General features: G+C 49.5%; 1 protein-coding gene across 3 annotated transcripts in view; it reads right to left on the bottom strand.

Moving 5' to 3' along the window:
* LOC135278083 (germinal-center associated nuclear protein-like) overlaps positions 1-23837 on the bottom strand; it is a 54253-nt gene that overhangs the window by 18305 nt on the left and 12111 nt on the right. For all 3 annotated transcript variants that reach the window (XR_010345659.1, XM_064384748.1, XM_064384749.1), the window contains exons 8-20: positions 21789-21986; positions 20628-20896; positions 18226-18388; positions 14548-14708; positions 13531-13772; positions 12956-13158; positions 11761-11861; positions 8764-8895; positions 8284-8397; positions 7237-7389; positions 4417-4614; positions 3501-3569; positions 3113-3247 (exon numbers count right to left, since the gene is read on the bottom strand). Coding sequence is in view for 2 of the 3 variants with exons in the window: in XM_064384748.1 (XP_064240818.1) it covers positions 3113-3247; positions 3501-3569; positions 4417-4614; positions 7237-7389; positions 8284-8397; positions 8764-8895; positions 11761-11861; positions 12956-13158; positions 13531-13772; positions 14548-14708; positions 18226-18388; positions 20628-20896; positions 21789-21986 (2138 nt within the window). In the remaining variant the exon portion in view is untranslated. The remainder of the gene's footprint in view (positions 1-3112; positions 3248-3500; positions 3570-4416; positions 4615-7236; positions 7390-8283; positions 8398-8763; positions 8896-11760; positions 11862-12955; positions 13159-13530; positions 13773-14547; positions 14709-18225; positions 18389-20627; positions 20897-21788; positions 21987-23837) is intronic.

Raw genomic sequence — 23837 nt, 5'->3', positions numbered from 1 at the left:
AAGACAGCTATTTTAAGAAATGAATCCTCAGCTGGGCATGGTGGCTCACACCTGTAATCCCAGCACTTTGGAAGGCCAAGGCAGGTGGATTGCTTGAGCCAGGAGTTCAAGACCAGCCTGGGCAACATGGCAAAACCGTCTTTACAAAAAAAAAAAAAAAAAAAAAAATTACAAAACCTAGCCTGGCATGGTGGTGCGTGCCTATAGTCTGTTCCTCAGGAAGACCACTTGAGCCTAGGAGGTCAGGTTGCAGGGAGCCAAGATCGAATCACTGCACTCCAGCCTAGGGGATAGAGTGGGACCTTGTCTCAAAATTAAAAAAAAAAGGAAAAATGAATTGCCATTTAAATATTTTGAAAATGCCACAACACTCTTCTTTGTTCAGCTGTACTATGAGATGAACATCATGACTTTCTCTTTCTTTTTCCTTACTGCATGTGTTCCAAGCTTGCCTGGGATTTCTTTTTAAGTGAAAAAGTATTTTGGAATTAGATAATGGTGTTTAAAAAGAAATGTGTTCAGAGAACTTCGAACCCTCATACATCGCTGGTAGGAATGTTAAAGATGCAGCCACCATGGAAAGGTCTGGCAATTCCTCAAAGACTTAAACATATAGTTACCATACAATTAGCAATCCTTCTCCTAGCTATATAACCAAGAGAATTATAAATCACATGTCCACACAAATACTTACACCTGAGTATTCATAGCAGTCTTTTCACAGTAGCCAAAAAGTAGAAACCACCCAAATGCCTATCAACCGATAAATGGATAAATAAGGTATACTCACATAATGGAGTATTATTCAGCCACAGAAAACAATGAAGCACTAACATATGCTTCAACGTGGAAAAGTCTAGAAAACATCCCATAGGGGAAAGGTACGATTCACAAAAGGCTACATATTATATGATTCAATTTATACAAGACGTCTAGGATAGGCAAAAATTTATGGAAACAAAGCAGATCAGTGGTTTCAGGCTGGGTATGGTGGCTCACATCTGTAATCCCAGCACTTTGGGAGGCCGAGGCAGGCAGATCACCTCAGGTGAGGAGTTCAAGACCAGCCTGGCCAATACGGTGAAACCCCATCTCTACTAAAAATACAAAAATTAGGCTGGGTGGTGTGCACCTGTAATCCCAGCTACTTGGGAGGCTGAGTCAAGAAAATTGCTTAAATCCGAGAAACAGAGGTTACAGTGAGCCGAGATCACACCACTGTACTCCAGCCTGGGCAACAGGGCAAGACTCCATCTCAAAAAAAAAAAAAAAAGAATACGGGCTTTCTTTTTGAGTGAAATTTAACAGTGGTGGTGGCAAAACCCTGTGGATATATCTAAAAATCACTGAAATGTACACTTCAAATGGGTGAAGTTTATGGTATGTGAATAACATTTCAATAAAGCTATCTTAAAAAGAAACTGTAAGCCGGTCGTCATGGTTCACGCCTGTAATCCCAAAACCTTGGGAAACCAAAGCACGTGGATTGCTTGAGCCCAGGAATTCAAGACCAGCCTGGGCAACATGGTGAAAACCCCACCTTTCAAAAAAGAAAAACCATTAGCCAGGCATGGTGGCACACGCCTGTAGTTCCAGCTACTCAGGAGGCTAAAGTGAGAAGGTCATTTGAGCCCAGGAGGTCGAGGCTTCAGTGAGTCATTATCACACCAGTGCCCTCCAGCCTAGGTGACAACAGAGCAAGACCCTGTCTCAGAAGAAAGAAACTGTAGTTGCTTCAAAACTATGACTTCTTGGCCAGGAGTAACGGCTCACACCTGTAAGCTCAGCACTTTGGGAGGCTGAGGCGGGTGGATCACGAGGTCAGGATTTCGAGACCAACCTGACCAACATGGTAAAACCTCGTCTCTACTAAAAATACGAAAAAATTAGCCAGGCATGGTGGTGTGCGCCTGTAATCCCAGCTACTCAAGAGACTAATGCAGGAGAATCACTTGAACTCAGGAGGCAGAGGCTTCAGTGAGCCGAGCCACTGCACTCCAGCCTGGGTGACAAAGTGAGACTCCAGCTCAAAAACCAGGAAAAAAAAAAAAAAAAGACTTCTGGCCAGGTGCAGTGGCTCACTCCTCCTTTGGGAGGCCCAGGCGAGTGGACTACAAGGTCAGGAGATTGAGACCAGCCTGGCCAGCACGGTGAAACCCCATCTCTACTAAAATACCAAAAAAAAAAAAAAATTAGCTGGGTGTGGTGACATGTACCTGTAATCCCAGCTGCTTGGGAGGCTGAGGCAGGAAAATCACTTGAACCCAGGAAGCAGAGGTTGCAACGAGCCAAGATTGTGTCATTGCACTCCAGCCTGGCGACAGAGCGAGATTCTGTCTCAAAAAGACTTCTGTATTTTAGTTACAGGAAGTAAGACCGTGTCAATTTTTTTTATTTAAATGCCAAAAGTTTCTTCTGAATGGGAAAAAAAATGAAACTAGAGTAAACAAACTATAAACTATCTTACCGAAGAGTCTAAAGTAAAGCAGGTCTATCAATACCTTAACACAGCTTTAAATACTGTTGCCAAGTGACGTGGTTCAGATTTGTGTGCCCACCCAACATCTCATGTTGGACTGTCATCCCCAGTGTTGAAGGAGGGGCCTGGTGGGAGGTGCTGTATCGGGGGTGGATCTCCCCCTTCCTGTTCTCATGACAGTGAGTTCTCATGAGATCCAGTGGTTTAAAAGTGCGCAGCACCTCCCACTGTGCTCTCTCTTCCTCTTGCTCCGGCTATGTAGGCCATGCCCGCTTCCCCTTCGCCTTCCACCATGATTGTGGGTTTCCTGAGGCCTCCCCGACCATGCTTCTTGTACAGCCTGTGGAACCATGAACCAATTAAACCTCTTTATAAATTACCAAGTCTCAGATAATTCTTTAAAGCAGTGTGAAAACGGACTAATACACCAAGTTTATGGAATAAAAATGGAAATAATCAAATCTAAAGTTTCAACTTAAAATCCTGAGCAAAACAGACTGTAAATCCAAGCATTAAAACATTAAACCTATGCTTCAGAGTTCCCATCAGACATAAAAGGAACACCCGGCCCTGGCCCACAGCTCTGCCCCCGTCCACTCCACCTCTTGGAAATCCCACAGGGGAAAACCTGACCTGCCAGGACTCCCTGGGGACTGCTCTTCTCCATCCGGCAACACCAGCACCAGCTTCCAAAACACACGCTCCTGCCTCCCAGGGAGGTGCTCGGCCACAAGGGACGGCAGGTCCAGAGACGCCCATGCCACATCACTGGAAGGAAAAGACCACCGTGGGTTAGCCACTATGTGAGACCCTAGCAGGAGCAGCACACACATCCTATGAGCAGGAAGGGGCAGGGTGGGGAAAAATCAGGGTCAGAGGTTGAACTGCTAACTAGAAACCATGTCTGAAACTCAGCAAAGAGACCTCAGAGGCATGAATGGCTGTCAGTGTGATAGACTGGGAGACTGGGGGCGGCGGCGGGGAGGGTACCGGCGACACAGAAGGGTGGGGCGTGACAGACCTCAGCAGCTGCTGGTAGAAGTGCTGAACCTTCATCTGGTGAGCCGTTTTATTTCTGAGCCGCCTTAACCTGCAAAGGAAGGCAGAATGACAGGGTCCCCACAGGAGCTTAGTGAAAAGTACTGACTGGCTAGTGATTGTCCCCTGGGGAGTACCCAGGAGATTGAAAAAAACTTTCTGCTAAAGAAATGAGTTACAGGCCAGGCATGGTGGCTCACGCCTGTAATCCCAGGACTTTGAGAGGCCAAGGTGGGCAGATCCCGAGGTCAGGAGATTGAGACCATCCTGGCTAACACGGTGAAACCCGGTCTCTACTACAAATACAAAAAATTAACTGGGTGTGGTGGCGCACACCTATAGTCCCAGCTACTCGGGAGGCTGAGGCAGAAGAATCGCTTGAACCCGGGAGGCGGAGGTTGCAGTGAGCCAGTATCGCGGCCACTGCACTCCAGCCTGGGCGACAGAGCAAGACCCCATTTCAAAAAAAAAAAAGAAAAAGAAACGGGTTAAGAGGATTCCTTCATTCCACAAATATCAATTAAGTATCTGCTGTGTGCTGGCTGTGGGAGATTCAGCAATAAATCCTGCCCTTCAAGCATCTCTAAATGCCGGCCTGGCACGTGGGAGGTGTTGGCACTGTGGGCAAATGCCGCCAGGTGGGGCTGAGGTGGGGTGTATGCTGCAGTCTCACCAGGGTGGTCAGGTGACAGGTGAGCAACGACCTAAAGGAAACAGGGGTGGCAGCAGGACAGCCAGCGGCAGAGCACACGCCTGTGCTGGGCCACAGTTGGACCCAGCATGTTTGCGGAGAGCAGTGAGACAGCTGGGGAGGGGGCCGGGTCCACCGCTGGGTTCGCCGCCAAGACAGGCGACGCCACCTGGCTGAGTTCTCGGAGGACCCTCCGGCTGATGCTCACCTGGTGCAGGAGATGCCCAATTTCCCTGCGTGGCCCAGGTCCAGGAGACCCCTGGCCAGGTTCTCCTCAGCAATGGGGCACTCTGCGCTGGGCGCCAGCGCCCTCAGCCGGTCGCTCACGTCCACGCAGCAGGGCGCGGCAGGGAAAGCCCGCATCTGGCGCCTCAGTTTCTTCCGGGCTGCGACAGCTTCCCTCCACCTGGGGGACACAAGAACACATCATCACTGAGTGTTTTCAAGGTCTTCAAACCAATAAACAAACTGGAGTTAAAATGCAGGCATGTTGCTGACTTGGCCAACAATAAATAAATAAATAAATAAATAAACACAACTCGGGCATGGGGAAGGAATGACATCAAATGAGTGTGGTGAGCGACGAAACTACTGGATGTAAGAACTAACGCCGAATGCGCTTTGGAGGCCGACTTGGCAGAGAAAGCTGCCCAGGTGCCATGGCAAGAAACTGAAGGCACATCTGTCCCAGCATCATAAATGATTACTTAGACATAGCAGTGATATCAAACATAATTAACTACATAGTCAATCTTATTACATTATTATTCTCTATTATTAACTTTCCCTTTAGTATTACAGTGTAGAACCGTTTTTAGCCTTATACTATAGAAATAACAGGGTAGAACATAACTAGGAACTGAAGGGACATTGTGAGAAGTGATCAGGAGGCGAGAGTAAAAGCCTTGCGGTAGCGCCAGTGCCTGGGGAGGCGCCCGTTACTTAGCAGGCCGTGAGGGGCACTTTCCCTCTCACTGAGGAGTTCAGAGAAAACTCTGCTCTGCCGGCTCTTAAGGAAGGTCTGACACTAGCCAGCCTGCCCACGGACATCAGGGGCTTAAACCCTCTCCGTGGTGCTGTGCTCCGACGGTCACTGTCCTTGTCCACTTTCATGGTCCACTTTCCCACCCGATGCTCTCTTGTAAATTCTTAGAATAGAGGACTCCTAAAAGCCTTTGATCCCTCTGATAAGTGCATAGAAAGATACTGACCTATGTGCCTCCCCTCCTTGCAGCAGCTACCTGAGGGAGGGCCCTCTGTGCTGTACCCACGTGACCCGCTGAACTGCGCCCATGTGGCCCCCCATATTTTAAGAAAGTGATTTGCTTGACCCCTAGCAATCATGTCAGATAATTCACTCTCCGGCCCTGTCCCCCTGCCTTGTATACAATAAATGTCAGTGAGTCCAGGCATTCGGGGCCACTGCTGGACTCCACCCCCTGGTAGCAGTGGTCCCCTGGGCCCAGCTGAATTCTTATCTCTGTGTCCTTGTGTCTTTCTCTTCTACGATCTATCGTCACTGCACACAAAAGAATACCCACAAGACCCTGTGGGGCTGCACCCTGCAGAGAGAGATCTAAGATACATGCGCCTGGCCGGGCTCGGTGGCTCACGCCTGTAATCCTAGCACTTTGGGAGGCCAAGGTGGGCAGAATGCCTGAGCTCAAGAGTCTGAGACCACCCGGGCAACACAGTGAAACATATCTCTACTAAAATACAAAAAATGAGACGGTTATGGTGGCAGGTGCCTGTGGTCCCAGCTACTCAGGAGGCTAAGGCAGGAGAATCACTTAAACCCGAGAGGTGGAGGTTGAAGTGAGCCGAGATCACGCCACACCACTGCACTCCAGCCTGGGTGACAGAAGGAGACTCTTGTCCAAAAAAAAAAGATATACATACATCCCTTGACCCACAGCCGCCACTGACAGGAATTTATCTCTAGATACACATGCCTGTGTGCAAGCGGGTGAAATGTCTGTACAAGGAGAGTCACTGTGACACTCTTTGCCAGAGCTAAAAGGAGAGCCACATCAAAGTCCATCAACCAAGGACGAGGAAGGTCATTACTGGTACATTCTCGCACTGACCTCAACACCACTGGCAATGCTGAGAGCTCAACATGCTGCTACAGCCAGTCCTCCACCTCTTATCAGATGCAGCACAGAAAGGCTCAGAGCAAAGCAGGGGTCAGGAGGCCACCTGTGCCGACAGCCACAGGAAAGGACAGAAAGTCTCTGGATAGATTCACAAGCAGCTGCTGTCTCGAACAATGGACAGAGGTCTGTTGTGGAAGGGAGACTCACTTCTCCCCATACTCCCTTCTATACTGTTAGAACTGTCGAGGACACTATTACTTATTTTAAATTTTACTGTGAAATAAATCATACAACACACGGAACACAGATATGCCCCGTTTAAAGATTAATAAATAACCAAGCGCCTATGCACTTTCATCCAGTTGAGACGTTGTAACCGTGAGAGGCAGCCCTCCCATTCCCAAAAGTAACCACTATGCTGAGATTATGATCATTATTTTCCTCCTTTTCTTTAGGGTTATACCACTATATAAAAATCCAAACTAAGCGATTTGGTATGAATATACAGTATTTGTATATTCCCTATTAATTGCTTTTTTCCCACCACTCCTGTTTTGAGAATTCACATTTGCTGGTGCACAGAGCCATCATCTGATCTGGCCTGTTCACAGCCATCTCCCAGCATCCAGTGCCGTGGGCAAATGGCAGGCACCCTGTAAGTATCTGCTGAAATACAGAGCAGCCACCACACCCCAATCTAATTCCTGACTTTTCACCTTAGTTTATACTCTGTGTGTGTGTGTGTCGCACATAATCAAGTATTTCTGAAACCCAATATAATCCAATTAGAGTCCATTTTAGGTATACATTGCTGTAACATTTTCCCTGATCCTTTCACCACTGAATAAAGGAATTGATGGCTCATACATTTTGAATCTGGTAAAAGACTCTTCCCTGTGTGTGGATTTTGCCTGTAGGGACACAGGACTCACCGCTGCAGATACTTGTAGAAGCACTGAAGCTCCTGGAGTGTCTCCTTTGCAGTCTGGAAGATTTCCTCCACGAGAAACAAGTCCATGAGATGGGCACAGACATCCTCACAGCAACGGGCCATGCGGACCCTCTGGTCTGTCTCTACTGCTTTCCTGAGAAACAGGGCGATCAGCATGGAAGACTGCACTCAGGGCCCACAGACACTGAAAGCTTGCTTTAAAAGTTCAAGAGCTGGCCAGGCACGGTGCTCACGCCTGTAATCCCAGCAGTTTGGGAGGCCTAGGCGGGCGGATGACCTGAGGTCGAGAGTTCCAGATCAGCCTGGCCAACATGGAGAAACCCGAGCTCTACTAAAAATACAAAATTAGCCAGGCGTGGTGGCATGGGCCTGTGGTCCCAGCTATTTGGGAGGCTGAGGCAGGAGAATCGCTTGAACCCGTGAGGCAGAGGTTGCAGTGAGCTGAGATCACACCACTGCACTCCAGCCTTGTGACAGAGTGAGGACTCTGTCTCAAGAAAAAAAAAAAAGAAAGAAAGAAACCTTTATCTTAATAAAAGAGTCAGAACTTTTAATTAATTATTTTAGAGACAGAGTCTCAATACGCTGCCCAGGCTGCAGCACGGTGGCCATCTGCAGGTGAAATCACTGCACACTACCTGGACCTTCCGAGCTTAAGTGATCTTCACACCTCAGTCTCAGGAGCTGGGACTACAGATGCCTGGCTTAGAATTTGTGAATGACCATGCAGACAACCGACCAGAAAATCTTCTCATCAGCAGTATCTGACACCTGTAACTGGAAGTGTGTCAAATATCTGATAAATGCCAGTGGCTACTAAGGATGGCTGACGCTGGTCATGTGGTGGTAACCCTCGTATAAAAGAGAATTTTTTGTAATAAAATTCTCTTTGTCGAATGTCTATCAAATACATTTGGTCACAAAAGCAAAGCTTAAACAAGAAAGCACATTTCCAATAGCCCATCCTCAGTGGCTCGAGACACAGCCTCAGTCTCCTGGCACAGCAAGGCACCAGTGTCTCACTTACTTCAACTCATGAGAGCACGTTTCCCTCACAAACTCCATCATCACCCGTTCCATCAGCTCTGCAGCCAGGCCCTGGCTCAGCTCAGTTAACGCCAGCTCTCTCTCCCGTTTCAACCTACAAGGAAGAGAATACACAAGGGTAATGTTTCAGAATAAAAATAAGCGCTGCTTGGTCTACTCCCCAGCCGTGCAGACAGGGACGGAGCTGTGCTGCCTGAGCCAGGAGGCCACCCCAACTCCAGCTCCCGATACCACCTCCCTGCCCCTGCCTTTCCTGGCTGGGGAAGGCCACTGCTCACAGGTAGGTATGGCCTGGGGACCTCCACCCACTCCCTGGGCTCCAGTGTATGAGGGCACTGAGAGGGTCAGCAGGGGCTGAATGGCAGCACAGTGCACAAGAGCAAGGGCTTCCCGGCCAGGGTCCATCCTCTCCTGGTCCACACACATCTCTTGTCCTGCTGCATGGACACGACACACCGACCTTTCCTCTTCGGCCCGCTGCCTCTCCTGCTCTCTTCGCTCCCTTTCCTTAGTCACTTCTTCAGCTGCAATGTGCCTCAAAATGCCTGTGGTTGCAGCTGTTAACAAATCCTCCACAGCAGCATTAGAAACACTACACAGAGCAAAGGGGGTAGCATTCAAAGTCAGAGTAAAAAAGCCACGTCAGTAAGTGTCTAATATTGACAAGGAAAAAAACACACAGCTTGAGTATCCCTAATCCAAAAATCTGAAATCCAAAATGCTCCAAAATCTGAAACTTTTTGAGCACAGCATGACATGCTTTTCAAAGGAAATGCTCATTGAATCATTTTAGAATTCAGATTTTCAGGTAGGAGATACTCAACCAGTAGATATAATACAAATATTCCAAAATCCAAAAGTATCTGTGATCTAAAACACTGTCGTCCCAGCGTTTTGGATACGGGATAGCAGCCTGTGCGTGTCTGGCTGTCAGCACACAAACTAAGCCCACTGTTAGAAACACACCATCTACCAAAACAGACTCGTGAAGAAACAGAAAAATCTCAGCAGTCCTGTAACTAGTAAGGAGACTTCCAAACAAAGCAAAGTGTAAGACCAGAAGGTTTCACTGGTAAATTCTATTGAACACTTAGGAAAAACTAACACCAATCTTTCTCAAACCCTTTCAAAAACTGAGGGGGAGGGAACATTTACTAACTCATTTTATGAGGCCAGCATTGCCCTAATACCAAAGACAGACCAGAGACACTAGAGGAAAGCTAGAGACTGGCCAGGCACGTGGCTCACGCCTATAATCCCAGCATTTTGGGAGGCTGAGATGGGAGGACTGCTTGAACTCAGGAGTTTAAGACTAACCTGGGCAACACAGGGAGACCCCATCTCTACAAAAAAATAAAAACTTAGCCAGGTATGGTGGCACGTGCCTGTGGTCCTAGTCACTTGGGAGGCTGAGGTGGGAGGATGGCTTCGCCTAGAAGATCAAGGCTGCAGCTAGCTGTGATTGTGCTTCCGCACTCTGGCCTTGGCGACAAAGTAAGACCCTGGCTCAAAAAAAAAAAAGGAATAAAGAGGAGAACTACAGACCAATATTCCTCACGAATATGGATATAAAAATCCTCAACAAGGCCGAGCATGGTGGCTCACACCTGTAATCCCAGCACTTTGGGAGGCCAAGGTGGGTGGATCACCTGAGGTCAGGAGTTCAGCCTGGCCAACATGGTGAAACCCTGTCTCTACTAAAAACACAAACATTAGCCTGGCGTTGGTGGCAAGCAGCTGTAATCCCAGATACTTGGGAGGCTGAGGCAGGAGAATCACTTGAACCTGAGAGATGAAGGCTACAGTAAGCCAAGATTGTGCCACTGCACTCCAGCCTGGGCAACAGAGCAAGACTCCATCTCAAAGAAAAAAACAAATCTTCAACAAATGTTGGGTGCAGTGGCTCACACCTGTAATCTCAACACTTTGAGAGGCTGAGGTCAGGAGTTCAAAGCCAGCCTGTGCAACAAAGTGAGACCCAGCCTCTAAAAAATTTAAAACTTGGCCGGGCACAGTGGCTTATGCCTGTAATCCCAGCACTTTGGGAGGCCAAGGCAGTGGATCACCTGAAGTCAGGAGTTCCAGACCAGCCTGGCCAAGCGAGACTCTATCTCAAAAATAAACAAACTAATTAATTTAACCAAGGAAGCAAAAACTTTGTATGGTGAAAACTATAAAACAGTCCTGAAAGAAATTAAGGATGACCTAAATAAATGGAAAGGCATCTGATATTCTCAAATTAGAAGATTTAATATTGTTAAAACAATATTGGCCAGGTGTGGTGGCTCACGCCTGTAACCCCAGTACTTTAAGAGGCTGAAGCAGGCAGATCGCTTGAGGCCAGGAGTTCGAGACCACCCTGGACAACATGGCAAAAGGCATCTCTACAAAATATTAAAAAATTAGCCAGGCATGGTGGTACACATCTGTAATCCTAGCTACTCAGGAAGCTGAGGCAGGAGACTCGATAGAACCCAGGAGGCGGAGGTTGCAGTGAGCCGAGATCGAGCCACTGCATTCCAGCCTGAGCAACAAGGAGAGACTCCATCTCAAAAAAGAAAAAAAAAAGATGACAATACTACCCAAAACAATCTACAGATTCAATGCAATCTCTATCAAAATCCCAACAGCACTTTTTGGAGAAATAGAAAAACTCATCCTAAAATTCAGATATCTCAGGAGACCCCAAATAACAAAACCATCTTGAATGAGAAGAATAGATGGAGGGGAAATTTTTTTTTTTTTGAGACAAAGTCTCGCTCTGTTGCCCAAGCTTGAGTGCAATGGTGCGATCTCGGCTCATGGCAACTTCCGCCTCCTGCGTTCAAGCGATTCTCCTGCTTCAGCCTCCCAAGAAGCTGGGATTACAGGGACCTGCCATCACATCCGGCTACTTTTTTTATTTTTAGTAGAGACAGGGTTTCACCAGGTTGGTCAGGCTGGCTCAAACTCCTGACCTTGTGATCCTCCCACCTTGGCCTCCCAAAGTACTGGGATTACAGGTGAGAGCCACCACACCCGGTTTTTTTTTTTTTTTGAGACAGAGTCTTGCTCTGTCACCCAGACTGGAGTGCAGTGACACTATCTTGGCTCACTGCAACCCTCCGCCTCCTGAGTTCAAGCGATTCTCCTGCCTCAGCCTCCCAAGTAGCTGGGAGTACAGGTGCCCACCACCACGCCTGGCTAATTTTCGTATTTTTAGTAGAGATGGGGGTTTCACCATATTGGCCAGGCTGGTCTTGAACTCCTGACCTCAGGTGATCCACCTGCCTCGGCCTCCCAAAGCACTAGGAATACAGGCATGAGCCACCGGAAAATCTCCATGACACTGTATTTGGCAATGACTTATTGCATCATGACTCCAAAACACAGGCAACTTTAGTAGAGGAAACTTCTAGAGGACTGGGCGCAGCTCCCCACCACGAGTAGCAGGAGGGGAGCACCAGATGCCACTCACCCCAGAGCAGCAGCCGCGTAGGCAGCGCCTGCAGAGTCGACTTCCTCACAGTCCCCCTGTAGAGCCTCCTGGATGAGCTCATCCAGCACCTGCTCCAGGTCCTGTGGAGAAACCAGCATGGGGTTGAAGGGAACGTCCCACCCAGGGCAGAAATCCTGGGTAACATGTTGTCACTGACAGTCTGCAGGTATCTGGTGACAAAAGCACATGACCCCTGACACAGGGTCAGCTAGGCTGCTGCAGGAAAAGTGTCCCCTGGCAAACGGAAAGCGAATGGCCACAGAGCACCCTGGCCCAGACATCTCCAATCTACATCGAGCAGCCTCCGCTTCTGTGGCCACTCTTATGCTCCCACTCAGGACTCCACGATCCCAAGAGGGGCTGGCGCCCAGTGCCTGCCCCTAAGCAGCCAGAGTGGCACAAGCCAGTTCCACAACCATAGAGTTAACAGGCTCTACTCCACAGTAAGGCACTGGTCAGGGGCCATGCCCACCCTGCAGCCACACACATCGAGGGGCACACCCACCCCAGGCCAGGCCCATCAGGGTGCACAGTCACACAGGCCACACACACCAACAAAAACACATCCACCCCAAGGCCACGCCTATCAGACGACACAGCCACCCCAAGCCATGCCCACAGGGGACACACCCACCCAGGCCACACCCATCAGTAGGGACACCCACTCCCAAGTAACACCCGAAGTGGACAAGATCACACCTAACAGTGGGGACACACAACCCCCAGACATGACCACCAGGAAGACACACCCACTCTCAGGCCAGGCATATCGGGGCAGCACCTACCAGGAAGATACATCCACTCCAGGCCACACCCATCGGGGGGACACCCACCCTCAGCCATGTCCATGAGGGACACACCCACCCCCCGCCGGGGGCACACCCACACCTAGGCCATGCCCATGAAGGCATACAATGCTGCCCATGATCCTGTCAGGAATAGACAGGTGCTGAGTTCAGACACACAGGGGCTCAGGCCAGTGCTGAGTGGAAGCTCCCAAGATGAAGATGGGACTCCAGGCTGGGCCTGGATGGCGGGCCCCAGACCTGCCACCCGAGGCTGGCTGACTCTAGCAAGACCCCTCCCTGGATTCTCTGGAGACCAGGCACCACAGCCCACCCCCCGGAGTGGAGACCAAGGACACTAGTGCACAATGACCTAGAAGAGTCCCTACCTCATCAGAGTACACGGGCATGGGCTCTGGAGGCGGCAGCTCAGGCTGCACAGGGGGCTGGAAGAGGCCTGGCGCCGCGGACATGTTCAGTGCCAGGATGGGAGGCAGAGGCACTGGCGAGGGCGCAGGGGCAGGGAGAGGCTGCGGGAGACCGGGCAGGGGCGCATCTGGCTCTGCGCCACACTCCTCTCCTCTCCCTCCACCTGGAAGGAAACACACAGGAGGAAACGGCGCTGCAGACACAGGGCGCCTGGCACCACGGAGACCAAGGTCTGTGCAGGGACAGCCCCAGGCCACCCACAGTGACCCTGAGAACTGGCCTGCCCTCCTGAAGAGCAGCCACATGGGACACACACCACAGGGGACACGTCCACCTTCAGGTGAAAGACAAGCCCCAGGAGGTGAGGGAGCCAGGAGCCAGGCTTCACGGCCCCTCGGTGCACTCCCAGTGAGCTCTGAGCATGAGGGAGCACCACAGCCCTGGGCCCAAGACAAGACAGACGCTCAGGCTCCTGGGAGGCGTCCTGGCAGGAAAATGCAGCTAGTCCCCTCACTACGACTGCGGCTTCACTCACCTGCTGTGTCCGAGCCGGGTCTCTGGGTGCCGACGGGCAGCTCTGTGGCCAGGCTCTCCCCAACGTACTTGTTCTGGGAGTTGAAGCTGCACACAGGGGTGTGACGAGGGACGGGGGGCAATGGCCCTCCATTGACAATTTCCCCAATGGACACCGTCAGCTTCCTGGTAATAAACACCGACTTCCTGGTCTTGGATAATCCCTCTGGTTCCAGGAAAGCAGACCGGTTCAGCTCCACACAGCTACCCAGACCACAAGAAGACACCAGAGGGCCGTCACCAGGGAAGAAGGCAGCTTTGCCCTCAGTGCCCCGCCGAGTGCTGCAAGCTGTCAGGCGTCCCACAGCCATGTGTAAAGGACAGAAAGCAGAGGCCCAGGTCCCACGGCCACCCGTCCTGGAGCCTCTGTGGTCCCCGGAACCACTGGGCCCAGCGAGTTAACAGACACGCGCTGACTCACTCCTGCCTCCTGGCTGGCTCACCCAAAGCCGCCTGTTTTGTGAGGGCAGACCGGGAAGGAGGAGGCAGGCCGGGGGCAGGTGAGGAGGTGCAGGAGGCAGGGTGGGGACCCAGCAGTGGGTGTGGAGGGTAAGCTGCCGGTGTCTGACAGTGGGTCTCTGAGTCTCATCCTGGTCTTAAAAGACACTCTGCTCAGTAGCAGAGAAGACTCCGGCCTGGCCTGCAGTGCCTCCATCCCAGCTGTCAGAGGTTGCCTGCCGCCAGCTGGCAAAGGCACTCAAGGCAAACAAGAAGCCCTAACTTTTATCTTTAGGTTCGCTGACAACTCATGAAAAGGACTGATTTTCGAGTCAACAAAGAACTTGGTCTGAGCCCTCAATGGGCTGACAGCCAGGGTGTTGGGAACACCCCCAGCTATTCTGAGCCTCGTGTGTTCACCTGTACGGGAGAGGAACACACCTCCTCCAAGCGGGGCAGGCAGGCAGCCCCCCACGGCCCTGTATCAGAATTCGAAAGGAAACAGGAGAGAGGGGCCCGCAGTTCCACGCTCAGCTCTCACCCGTCAGAAATGGTGAGGCCGTGGCAGGTGAGGAAGTCAGTCGCCTCTTCGCAGCCTTGGAACAGCAGCATGCGCACCACACCATCCAGGGGAAAGACGGTAGATCGCCGTGTGCTCACCGTGTACGCGAAGTTGAGCGCCCGGAGGGCATCCTTGCGGATCTGAAAGAAGCAGCCAATCACTGCAGTCTCAGAGAAAGGCCCAATCAGACAAATGCAGTCAGCCTGTGACCACAGGAACGGCCAGCGTGGGGACACGGGCTCCTCCTGGGGCTCAGCCCACCAGAAGGCGCTCTGGCAACATAGAATGACCCAAGCTTAGAGATCACAGGTGGTCTGCTCAGTGGCGATGCTCAGGAATGCATGCCAAGTAAACACTCTCACAGAGGAGGATAGGCTGGGAAGGTTTTATTTATAAGAAAAATCATGAAACAAACTTTCCACCAACAAGGCCAGGTGAATTCAGCTATGCAGCACCCACCGACATGAAGGTGCTGAAGAGGACCTCGGAGACTATGGAATGCCAGGAAGAAATGAATCATGGCATTATAACAAAAGCCTTAAAAAAAAAAAAGAGGCCAGGTGCGGTGGCTCACGCCTATAATCCCAGCACTTTGGGAGGCCAAGGTAGGAGGATCGCTTGAGCCCAGGAGTTCAAGACCAGCCTGGGCAACATAGCTACATCCTATTCTCCACAAAAAATAATTTTTTTTAATTAGTGGGGTATGGTGGCATGCACCTGTGGTCCCAGTAACTAAGGAGGCTGACGTGGGAGGATGGCTTGAGTCCAAGAGGTCGAGGCTGCAGTAAGCCCTGATCACACCACTGCACTCCAGCCTAAGTGACAGAGTGAGAACCAGTCTCCAAAAAAGACAACGGGGCTGCGTGCCGAGGCTCACACCTGTAATCCCAGCACTTTGGGAGACCAGGCGTACCACATGAGGTCAGGAGCTCAACACAAGCCTGGCCAACATGGTGAAACCTGGTCTCTACTCCAACAACAGAAAAATCAGCTGGGTGTGGTGGTGGGAGCCTATATTCCCAGCTACTGGGGAGGCTGAGGCAGGAGAACCACTTCAACCCAGGAGGTGGAGGCTGCAGTGAGCCGAGATGGCGCCACTGCACTACAGCCTGGGTGACAGAGTGAGACTCCATCTCAAAAAAATAAATAAAAATTTAAAACGACAAAGGAAAAACATAAAAATGCTAACAAAAATTACGCTTGGGTGCTGGGGCTTTGGTGACTAAGCTGTTAGTCCTCTTCCAATGTTCTTTAATTCAAGCAATACAGCGTTTGGCCTGTGCCTGGTACTGTCCTTAATGCTGAGAATACAACGGTGAACAATACAAAATCCCTGTCCCCACGTAGCGGACACGCTAGGGAAGAGAACAATGCCACGCAAAACGAGCACAGACAATACACAAAACGGCAATTTAGCGCAGCAAACGGACGGGGAGAAGAGGGAGCGCTGGCAGAGGCCGACTGAGGGCAGCAGCCAGGCCCCGTCTTGCCTCGGGGAGGTGCTGAGTTCAGACACACAGGGGCTCAGGCTGGAGCTGACAGCACCATGCGACTTTGTGAGCGGGAACAGCAGTGGGAACAGCAAGCACAAAGCCTCTGAGCAGGGATGCACGGGGCTGTGGGGACAGGCGGGTGCCTCTGTACACCACTGCTGGTGAAAACGGTTTTTCCAAAGAAAAACACTTGAATCATCTCTTTTGTTTCAAGTTATTAAAAATGGCCAGGCACAGTGGTTCACACATGCAATCCCAGCACTCTGGGAGGCCAAGGCGGGCAGATTACTGAGGTCAGGAGTTCAAGATCAGCCTGGCCAACATGGCAAAACCCCGTCTCTATTAAAAATACAAAAATTAGCTTGGCATGGTGGCACACGCCTGTAATCCCAGCTACTTGGGAGACAGGCTGAGGCAGGAGAATCGCTTGAACCTAGGAGGCAGAGGTTGCAGCGAGCCAAGACTGTGCCAGTGCACTGCAGCCTGGGCAACAGAGTGAGACTCTGTCTCAAAATAAATAAATAAATAAAGTTATTAAAATTGGTCAACATTCTACTAACGATCATCATATATACAGTATTAACTTTAAGTTTCATTTTATCTTTTTTTTGAGAGAGGGTCTCTGTTGCCCAGTAGATCTTGGCTCACCGCAGTCTCAACCTCCCAGGCTCAAGCAATCTTCCCACCTCGGCCTCCTGAGTAACTGGGAATACAGGAGTGTACCACCACACCTGCCCAGCTGTTTTTTTTATTTTTAGTAGAGACGGGGTCTCCCTATGTTGGTCCAGAATTCCTGAGCTCGAGCAATTCTCCCACCTCAGTCTCCCAAGGTGCTGGGATGACAGGTGTGAGCCAAAGCACCCAGCCAGTATTAACTACAAGTGGCAAGTTAAGGAAAAGCTTTTCATTTGCTCCAGAACTTCGGTTGTCTGGCAACCTGCAGACCTGACAACAAGGAGCAAACCTGCAAAAGACTCTCTGACTGCGACATGACTGTGTGTTTAGTCAATTTACAGGAGGCCCTGATGTGTGACCAAAGAAATTATCTGGAGCCAGAGACGGATGGACCTAGGCAGGTCCTGAGGTCTCCCAGGCATCACCGTCCCCACACAGTGGCCACTGCAGGCTTGTGGAAGGGATCTAGGCCACCTCCTTGAACCCACTGCCAGAGTGGGCAGCACAGTGTGCGCGAGGTGAGGCAGTGGGTTCAAGGTGACCCTCTGTAAGGCAGGCGGCGGTCCTGGTCATGTCTACCTGAACTGATACATGGAGGGCCCAGAACGGCAGGTGCCACAAGGGCTGCTCTGTCCTCATCCCCAAGTCCCATGGAACTGAAACGAAAGGACCAAGTGGAAACCCCGAAGACACTGAGTTTCCTCTGTGCAAACCTCAGGAGAGGGACCAGCCTTCCCACTGCTCTGCAGCCCCAGCACACGGCAAAGCACAGACACTGAGGCACCAACTAAAATAAACTTAGCACCATCGGCCTTACTCCAGAAACTTAGATTTAAAACATGAAGAACTTCAAAGTCAGGGATTTTGTGCGTAGATATGACATTTCCGCTTTTTAGTTAGTTTTCATGGATGATGATAGTGCTGAATTCAAATTGTGTTCTAAAGAGACTTTTTTTTTTTTTTTTAGACAGTCTGGCTCTGTCATCCAAGTTAGAATGCAGTGATGCGATCTTGGCTCAGTGCAACCTCCGCCTCCCGGGTTCAAGCAATTCTCCTGCCTCAGCCTCCCGAGTAGCTGGGACTATGGGCACCTGCCACCACACTCAGCTGATTTTTGTATTTTTAGTAGAGACAGGGTTTCACCATATTGGCCAGGATGGTCTTGAATTCCTGACCTTGTGATCTGCCTGCCTTGACCTCCCGAAGTGCTGGGATTATACAGGCATGAGCCACCAAGCCAGGCTGTAAAGAGATTTTTCTTATCTGAACCATAAAACAGTATTTTCCATTGCACAGCCTTTCCGGATGGTGTCCAATGGTGCTAACTCTATTAAACAGGGCAACACTAGAAACTCCTCCGTGGGGCTGCCCCAAGGACGACACAGCCTCAGCCTGAGACCTGCTTGGAAAAGCTTGGAAGAGAAGTGTTCGAATAGCACAGGAACAACCTGCTTTCTACCAACTCAGCAAGCACAGCTCATTTACTCACCTGATTAAAGTAACAGTGTAAAAGACAAGCATTCAGGTAAGAAGCTGACTGGACCAGTTTGAAAAATCTCACAAAATTATTACTGTTCAACGCAGCAAAAGCCTGAACAGCAAATTTCACCTCGGAGGAGTTTCTAACAGCAGGATGGAACTGTTGTACTTCTCTGTCAATTAAAGGAGAGAAAAGGGGTTGGAATGTTGTTTTTCATAAGACAAAATTTTCATAAAGATAGCTATAATAAATAACAGATTTCGTTGGCCAGATGCTGTGGCTCATGCCTGTAATCCCAAAACACTGGGAGGCCAAGATGGGAGCATCGTTTGAGCCCAGGAGGTTGAGGCTGCAGTGAGCTAAGATCACATCACTATACTCCATCCTGGGTGACAGAGCAAGATCCTGTCTCAAATAATAACGATATTAGATTTCAACCACACTGAGAAGGAGGGTCTTGCTGGTGAAACATGCCACTAAATTCATAGTTTACTAACTTCAAAGCTACCATGCTTGAGCTGGTTTGATAGACAAAGGTCTCTTTCAAAAATATAATGAACAGAATAAACAAATTCAAGAAGCAGTTTAGCCATCAGTTACCAAAAAGTTACTTTAAAGTAATGCCGACTGCCAGCTGTGCTGGACGGTAAAGTCTAAGAAAACAGAAAACTTAACTCTTTGTTCAGAAATGAATTGATTTTGACTGAATTATTCATGATGGGAAACAAATGCTTATCACAAATAAAAAGACAATACAGCCATTCTCCATAACCAGTTTATCTACATGGCTTAATTTTACTTTTTGTTTTTTTTTTTGGAAACAGAGTCTTGCTCTATCACCCAGGCTGCAGTGCAGTGGCACAATCACGGCTCACTACAGCCTCAACCTCCTGGCCTTAAGCGATCCTCTGATCTCAGCCTCCCAAAGTACTATGAGGCCATGGGCCACCACACCTGGTCTTTTTTTTTTTTTTTTTTTTGAGATAGGGTCTTGCTTTGTCACCCACACTGGAGTGCAGTGGCATGATCACAGCTCATTGTAGCCTTGACCTCCTGGGTTCAAGGGGTCCTCTCACCTCAGCCTCTCCAGTAGCTGGAACTACAGGGGTTTTGTAGAGTAGGGTCTCACTATGTTGCCCAGGCTATACCAGGCTTAATTTTAACATTTAAAATTGGCAGGGCGCGGTGGCACATGCCTGTAATCCTAACACTTTGGGAGGCTGAGGTGGATGGATCACCTGAGGTCAGGAGTTCCAGACCATCCTGGCCAACATGGCAAAACCCCATCTCTACTAAAAATACCAAAAAGTTAGCCAGGCATGGTGGTGTGCACCTGTAATCCCAGCTACTCAGAAGGCTGAGGCAGGAGAATCACTTGAACCTGGGAGGCAGAGGTTGCAGTGAGCCGAAATCCAGCCTGGGTAACAGCGCAGGACTCAGTGTCAAAAATAAAATAAAAATTTAAAATCATTCACACATCTAGATATTCTTCCACACAGTTCTTGAAGAAAATACAAAGCTAAAAAAATGAGTTTCAGCATCAATAGGGGAATTTTAGAACTGAAGGGGACACTGCCCACCATGAAGTCCAGCTCAACAACACCACTGCTGGACACGGTGGCTCATGGCTGTCATCCTAGCACTTTGGGAGACTGAGCGGGCAGATCACAAGGTCAGGAGTTCAAGACCAGCCTGGCCAACATGGTGAAACCCCGTCTCTACTACAAAATACAAAAATTAGCTGGGCATGGTGACTCGTGCCTGTAATCCCAGCTACTCGGAAGGCTGAGGCAGGAGAATTGCTTGAACCGGGACCCGGGAGGTGGAGGTTGCAGTGAGCCAAGATCGCACCACTGCACTCTAGCCTGGGCTACAGAACGAGACTCCATCTCAAAAAAAATAAAAATAAATAAAACCACCACCACAAGCAGGGGCCAGAGAGCTTGCCAGACCTCTCAATGTCAGATCAGACCAGGGTTTTAAATTCATTCATTCTTACTACCCCATTCTTAGCATTTTTGTTTCACACAATTTTTTTCCTCTCATTTGGATCTTTGACAAAACTATCTGGAAAAAGGGAGCTGCTAACAACCCTGCAGGGCAGCTAGAACTCCCTCTCCTGGTTCACTCACCTGTCTCACTAGGATTCCTTCCTCATGTCTCTCACTGGTGAGGAGAAACAGTTCTCGGAAGCGAGTGTGTGGGGTCTACATCAGATGTGCTGGTCAGGTGCACAACCCCATCACTCTTCCCCCAGCTCAGCTCCACAGACTGCACAGCGAGACCGAGACTCCTATCCTCCCAACACCTGCTACCAGAGAGAACGCAGCACTATCGCTACTGCCAATCCTGAAAGCTCTCCTCCTGCTTAACGCCTGCCTTTGCAGACAAATTCGGATGTGGAAACTCACCTTAGAATGTCTCCCTTGTTGAGACTGAGCAGAACATTGTAGCCCTGGAACTCCGCTTCGCTGGCACAGAAGACACCCTTGTTTCTCAGGTCCTGGTACATTTCCTTCAGGCTCTGCAGGCACTTGGTCAGGTTCTCATTATTGATCTTGGTATCAAAGGAAGACATGGGCTCCTCACACATGAAGTGGGCACAGTGGATGTGAAATCGGGTGCACTTCTCAATCAGGGACACCGTCAGCGGGTCGCAGAGGTGCTGCTGCGTGATATCCTGGCCACAGGTGAGGGGGAGGATCATACACACATTCCCATGCAGAGAGTCAGCTATGAGAAAGATCATGCTATGACCTCAATTTCTCACATTTCAATGTGAAACAAAGCCCATGATGCACGTTTTAATAGGACTTTGTAGTGATTTAAACAAAAGTACTTGTTTTTTTATTTTTTTGAGACAGGGTCTCGCTCTGTCACCCAGGCTGGAGTGCAGTGGTGCGGTCTTGGCTCACACAACCTCCGCCTCCCGGATTCAAGCAATTCTCCTGGCTCAGCCTCTTGAGTAGAGGACTTTATAGGTGTGTGCCACCATGCCCAGCTACTTTCTTTCTTTCTTTTTTTTTTTTTTGAGACAGAGTCTAGCTCTGTGATCCAGGCTGGAGTACAATGGCACGACCTCAGCTCACTGCAACCTCCACCTCCCAGGTTCAAGTGATTCTCCTGTCTCAGCCTCCTGAGCAGCTGGGATTGCAGGCACCTGCCACAATCCCAGCTGCTCATTTTTTTAGTAGCGATGGGTTTTCACTGTGTTGGCCAGGCTGGTCTCGAACTCCTGACCTCGTGAACTGCCCACCACGGCCTTCCAAAGTGCTGGGATTACAGGCATGAGCCGCCATACCTAGCCACACCCAGCTAATTTTTGTATTTTCAGTAGAGACTGAGATTCACCATGTTGGCCAGGCCGGTCTCAAACTTCTGACCTCAGGTGATCCACCCAACCTTGGCCTCCTAGAGTGCTGGGATTACAGGTGTGAGCCACTGCACCCTGTCCATAAAGGTATATTTTTGAAACAGATAAAATACGTAACTGAGTAAAATAAAAATAACTATCAGTTTGACTTTGGAATTTGCATGCATTTTTTAGCGTCCAGGTTGGAAGCAGCCAATACCTTCCGTATGCCACGTGTGCGGTTCCACACGAAGTCATACCAGTCCCGCAGGCTGCCCTCCTTCTGGTCCATGATCTGGGTCACCAGGTAATCCACAGTCCTGCTGAGCACTGCCAGGGGCCGCAGCTCGTGGGGCAGAGGCTCCTCCTGATCGGCCGAGGACCGGCTGTACTCTTTCACGGCTGCTGCGTGGTCCACCTAGGGACACGAAGCAGAGATGGGCTGCCCGTGAGAAACACCTTGGGCCAGGCACAGTTATGCCTGAAAATGAGGGAAAATCACATACACACCCACACAGATCAATAGTTGAGAACACATTTTTTGCAACATAAAATTTCTGTTAAAAAGTGACAAAATTCAAAGGCAAAAAAAATTGAGAAATTTGATTTGGCAAATACCACAACGAGTTAAGACACGAGTGCGTCACGACAAACAGGAGGAATGTAGGTGAAGGCACATCTGCAAGCTCCAAAGCAGAGACGGGACAGGGAAGGGCCTCGAAGCATTTAACAGGTCTCAGCTCTGCTCACACACCAGCTGAAGTCTACACAGACCAGAAGTGAAACAGAGACAGGCAGTGAGGACTGCTGAGGGCACAGCAGCAGGGGCCAGCTGCCCACCTGGGGCCTGGAGCTGCATCTCCCGCCTCAAAAGGAGGCTGATGACGTGGCCAAGAGGAGACGCAGAGACATCCGCAGGACAAGGCCCTGAGCACGCGCTCTCTGCTGCAGCAGGGGTCCCACACCTGCTGCTGGTCTGGGGACACCGCACTGGGCGAAGGGTGTATAAAGCCACCAGCCACAAAGAGGAGGAGAAGTCCACAAGCAAAATTCACAAAGTGCAAAGGATCTAAATTGGTGCAGCTTCCTGGGGAAACAACTGGGGAAGCTACACGGATAATGTTCGGGAAAGGACAAACCCTCCAATGCAGGAATTAAATTCTCAGGATCTGAACAAAGTAAGCTAAACACCAGAGAAACATGACACACAAGATGCCAAACCATATTATTAAAAGAGCTAAAAATTTAGAAACAGCCTATCTACTAATGGTAGAAGTGCAGAGTTTTGACAGAGCTACTAAGAAAATATGCTGTCATTTCTACATGCTCTAGTTCAGCATAATGAAGGAAAATGTTCATGACATAATTTTAAGTGGGAAAGAGACACATAAAATTATATCTAGAATATAATCCTGAATGTGCAAAACTTAAGCATAGAAAAGGATAAGAATGATTGTAAAAAGAAAAAAGCCAGATGTGGTGGCTCACGCCTGTAATTTCAGCACTTTGGGAGGCAGAGGCAGGTGGATCACTTGAGCTTAGGTGTTCAAGACCAGCCTGAGCAACACGGCTGAGACCCCTGAGACCCCACTGCTACAAAAAAATAAAACAATAACTGGGCATGGTGGACCATGCCTGTAATCCCAGCTACTCAGTAAGCTGAGTGGGAAGATCACCTGAGCCTGGGAAGTCGAGGCTACAGTGAGCCATGATTGCACCACTGCTCTCCAGCCTAGGTGAAAGAATAAAATCCTGTCTCCAAATAAATAAATAAATAAATATTTTAAACAACTCTATTTTAAAAAATTTGCATCAGGTCAAGCACGGTGGCTCATGTCTGTAATCCCAGCACTTTGGGAGGCCAAGACAGGTGGATCACTTGAAGTCAGAAGTTCAAGACCAGCCTGACCAACATGGAGAAACCCCGTTTCTACTAAAAATACAAATATTAGCAGGCATGGTGGTGCATGCCTATAATCCCAGCTACTCAGGAGGCTGAGGCAGGAGAATCACCTGAACCTGGGAGGCAGAGGTTGTGGTGAGCTGAGATCACGTCATTGCACTCCTACCTGGGCAATAAGAGTGAAACTCCTTCTAAAAAAAAAATTAAAAAAAAAAAAAAAAAGAAAAAAGAGTGAAACTCTGTCTCAAAAAAAAAAAACAACAAAAAACTTGCATCTATATCTTATCATGTATAGGTACCAAATACAGAGTGAACATCTCACGACGCAAAAGAGCTGAATATGATTGTTAAGGGCACAAATACCCA

The sequence above is a fragment of the Aotus nancymaae genome, unplaced genomic scaffold (genome assembly GCF_030222135.1).
Source record: "Aotus nancymaae isolate 86718 unplaced genomic scaffold, 86718_ANA_hifiasm-v0.15.2.pri h1tg000036l, whole genome shotgun sequence".
Taxonomy (NCBI): Eukaryota; Metazoa; Chordata; class Mammalia; order Primates; family Aotidae; genus Aotus; species Aotus nancymaae.
This window is presented reverse-complemented; position numbering and strand designations above follow the sequence as displayed.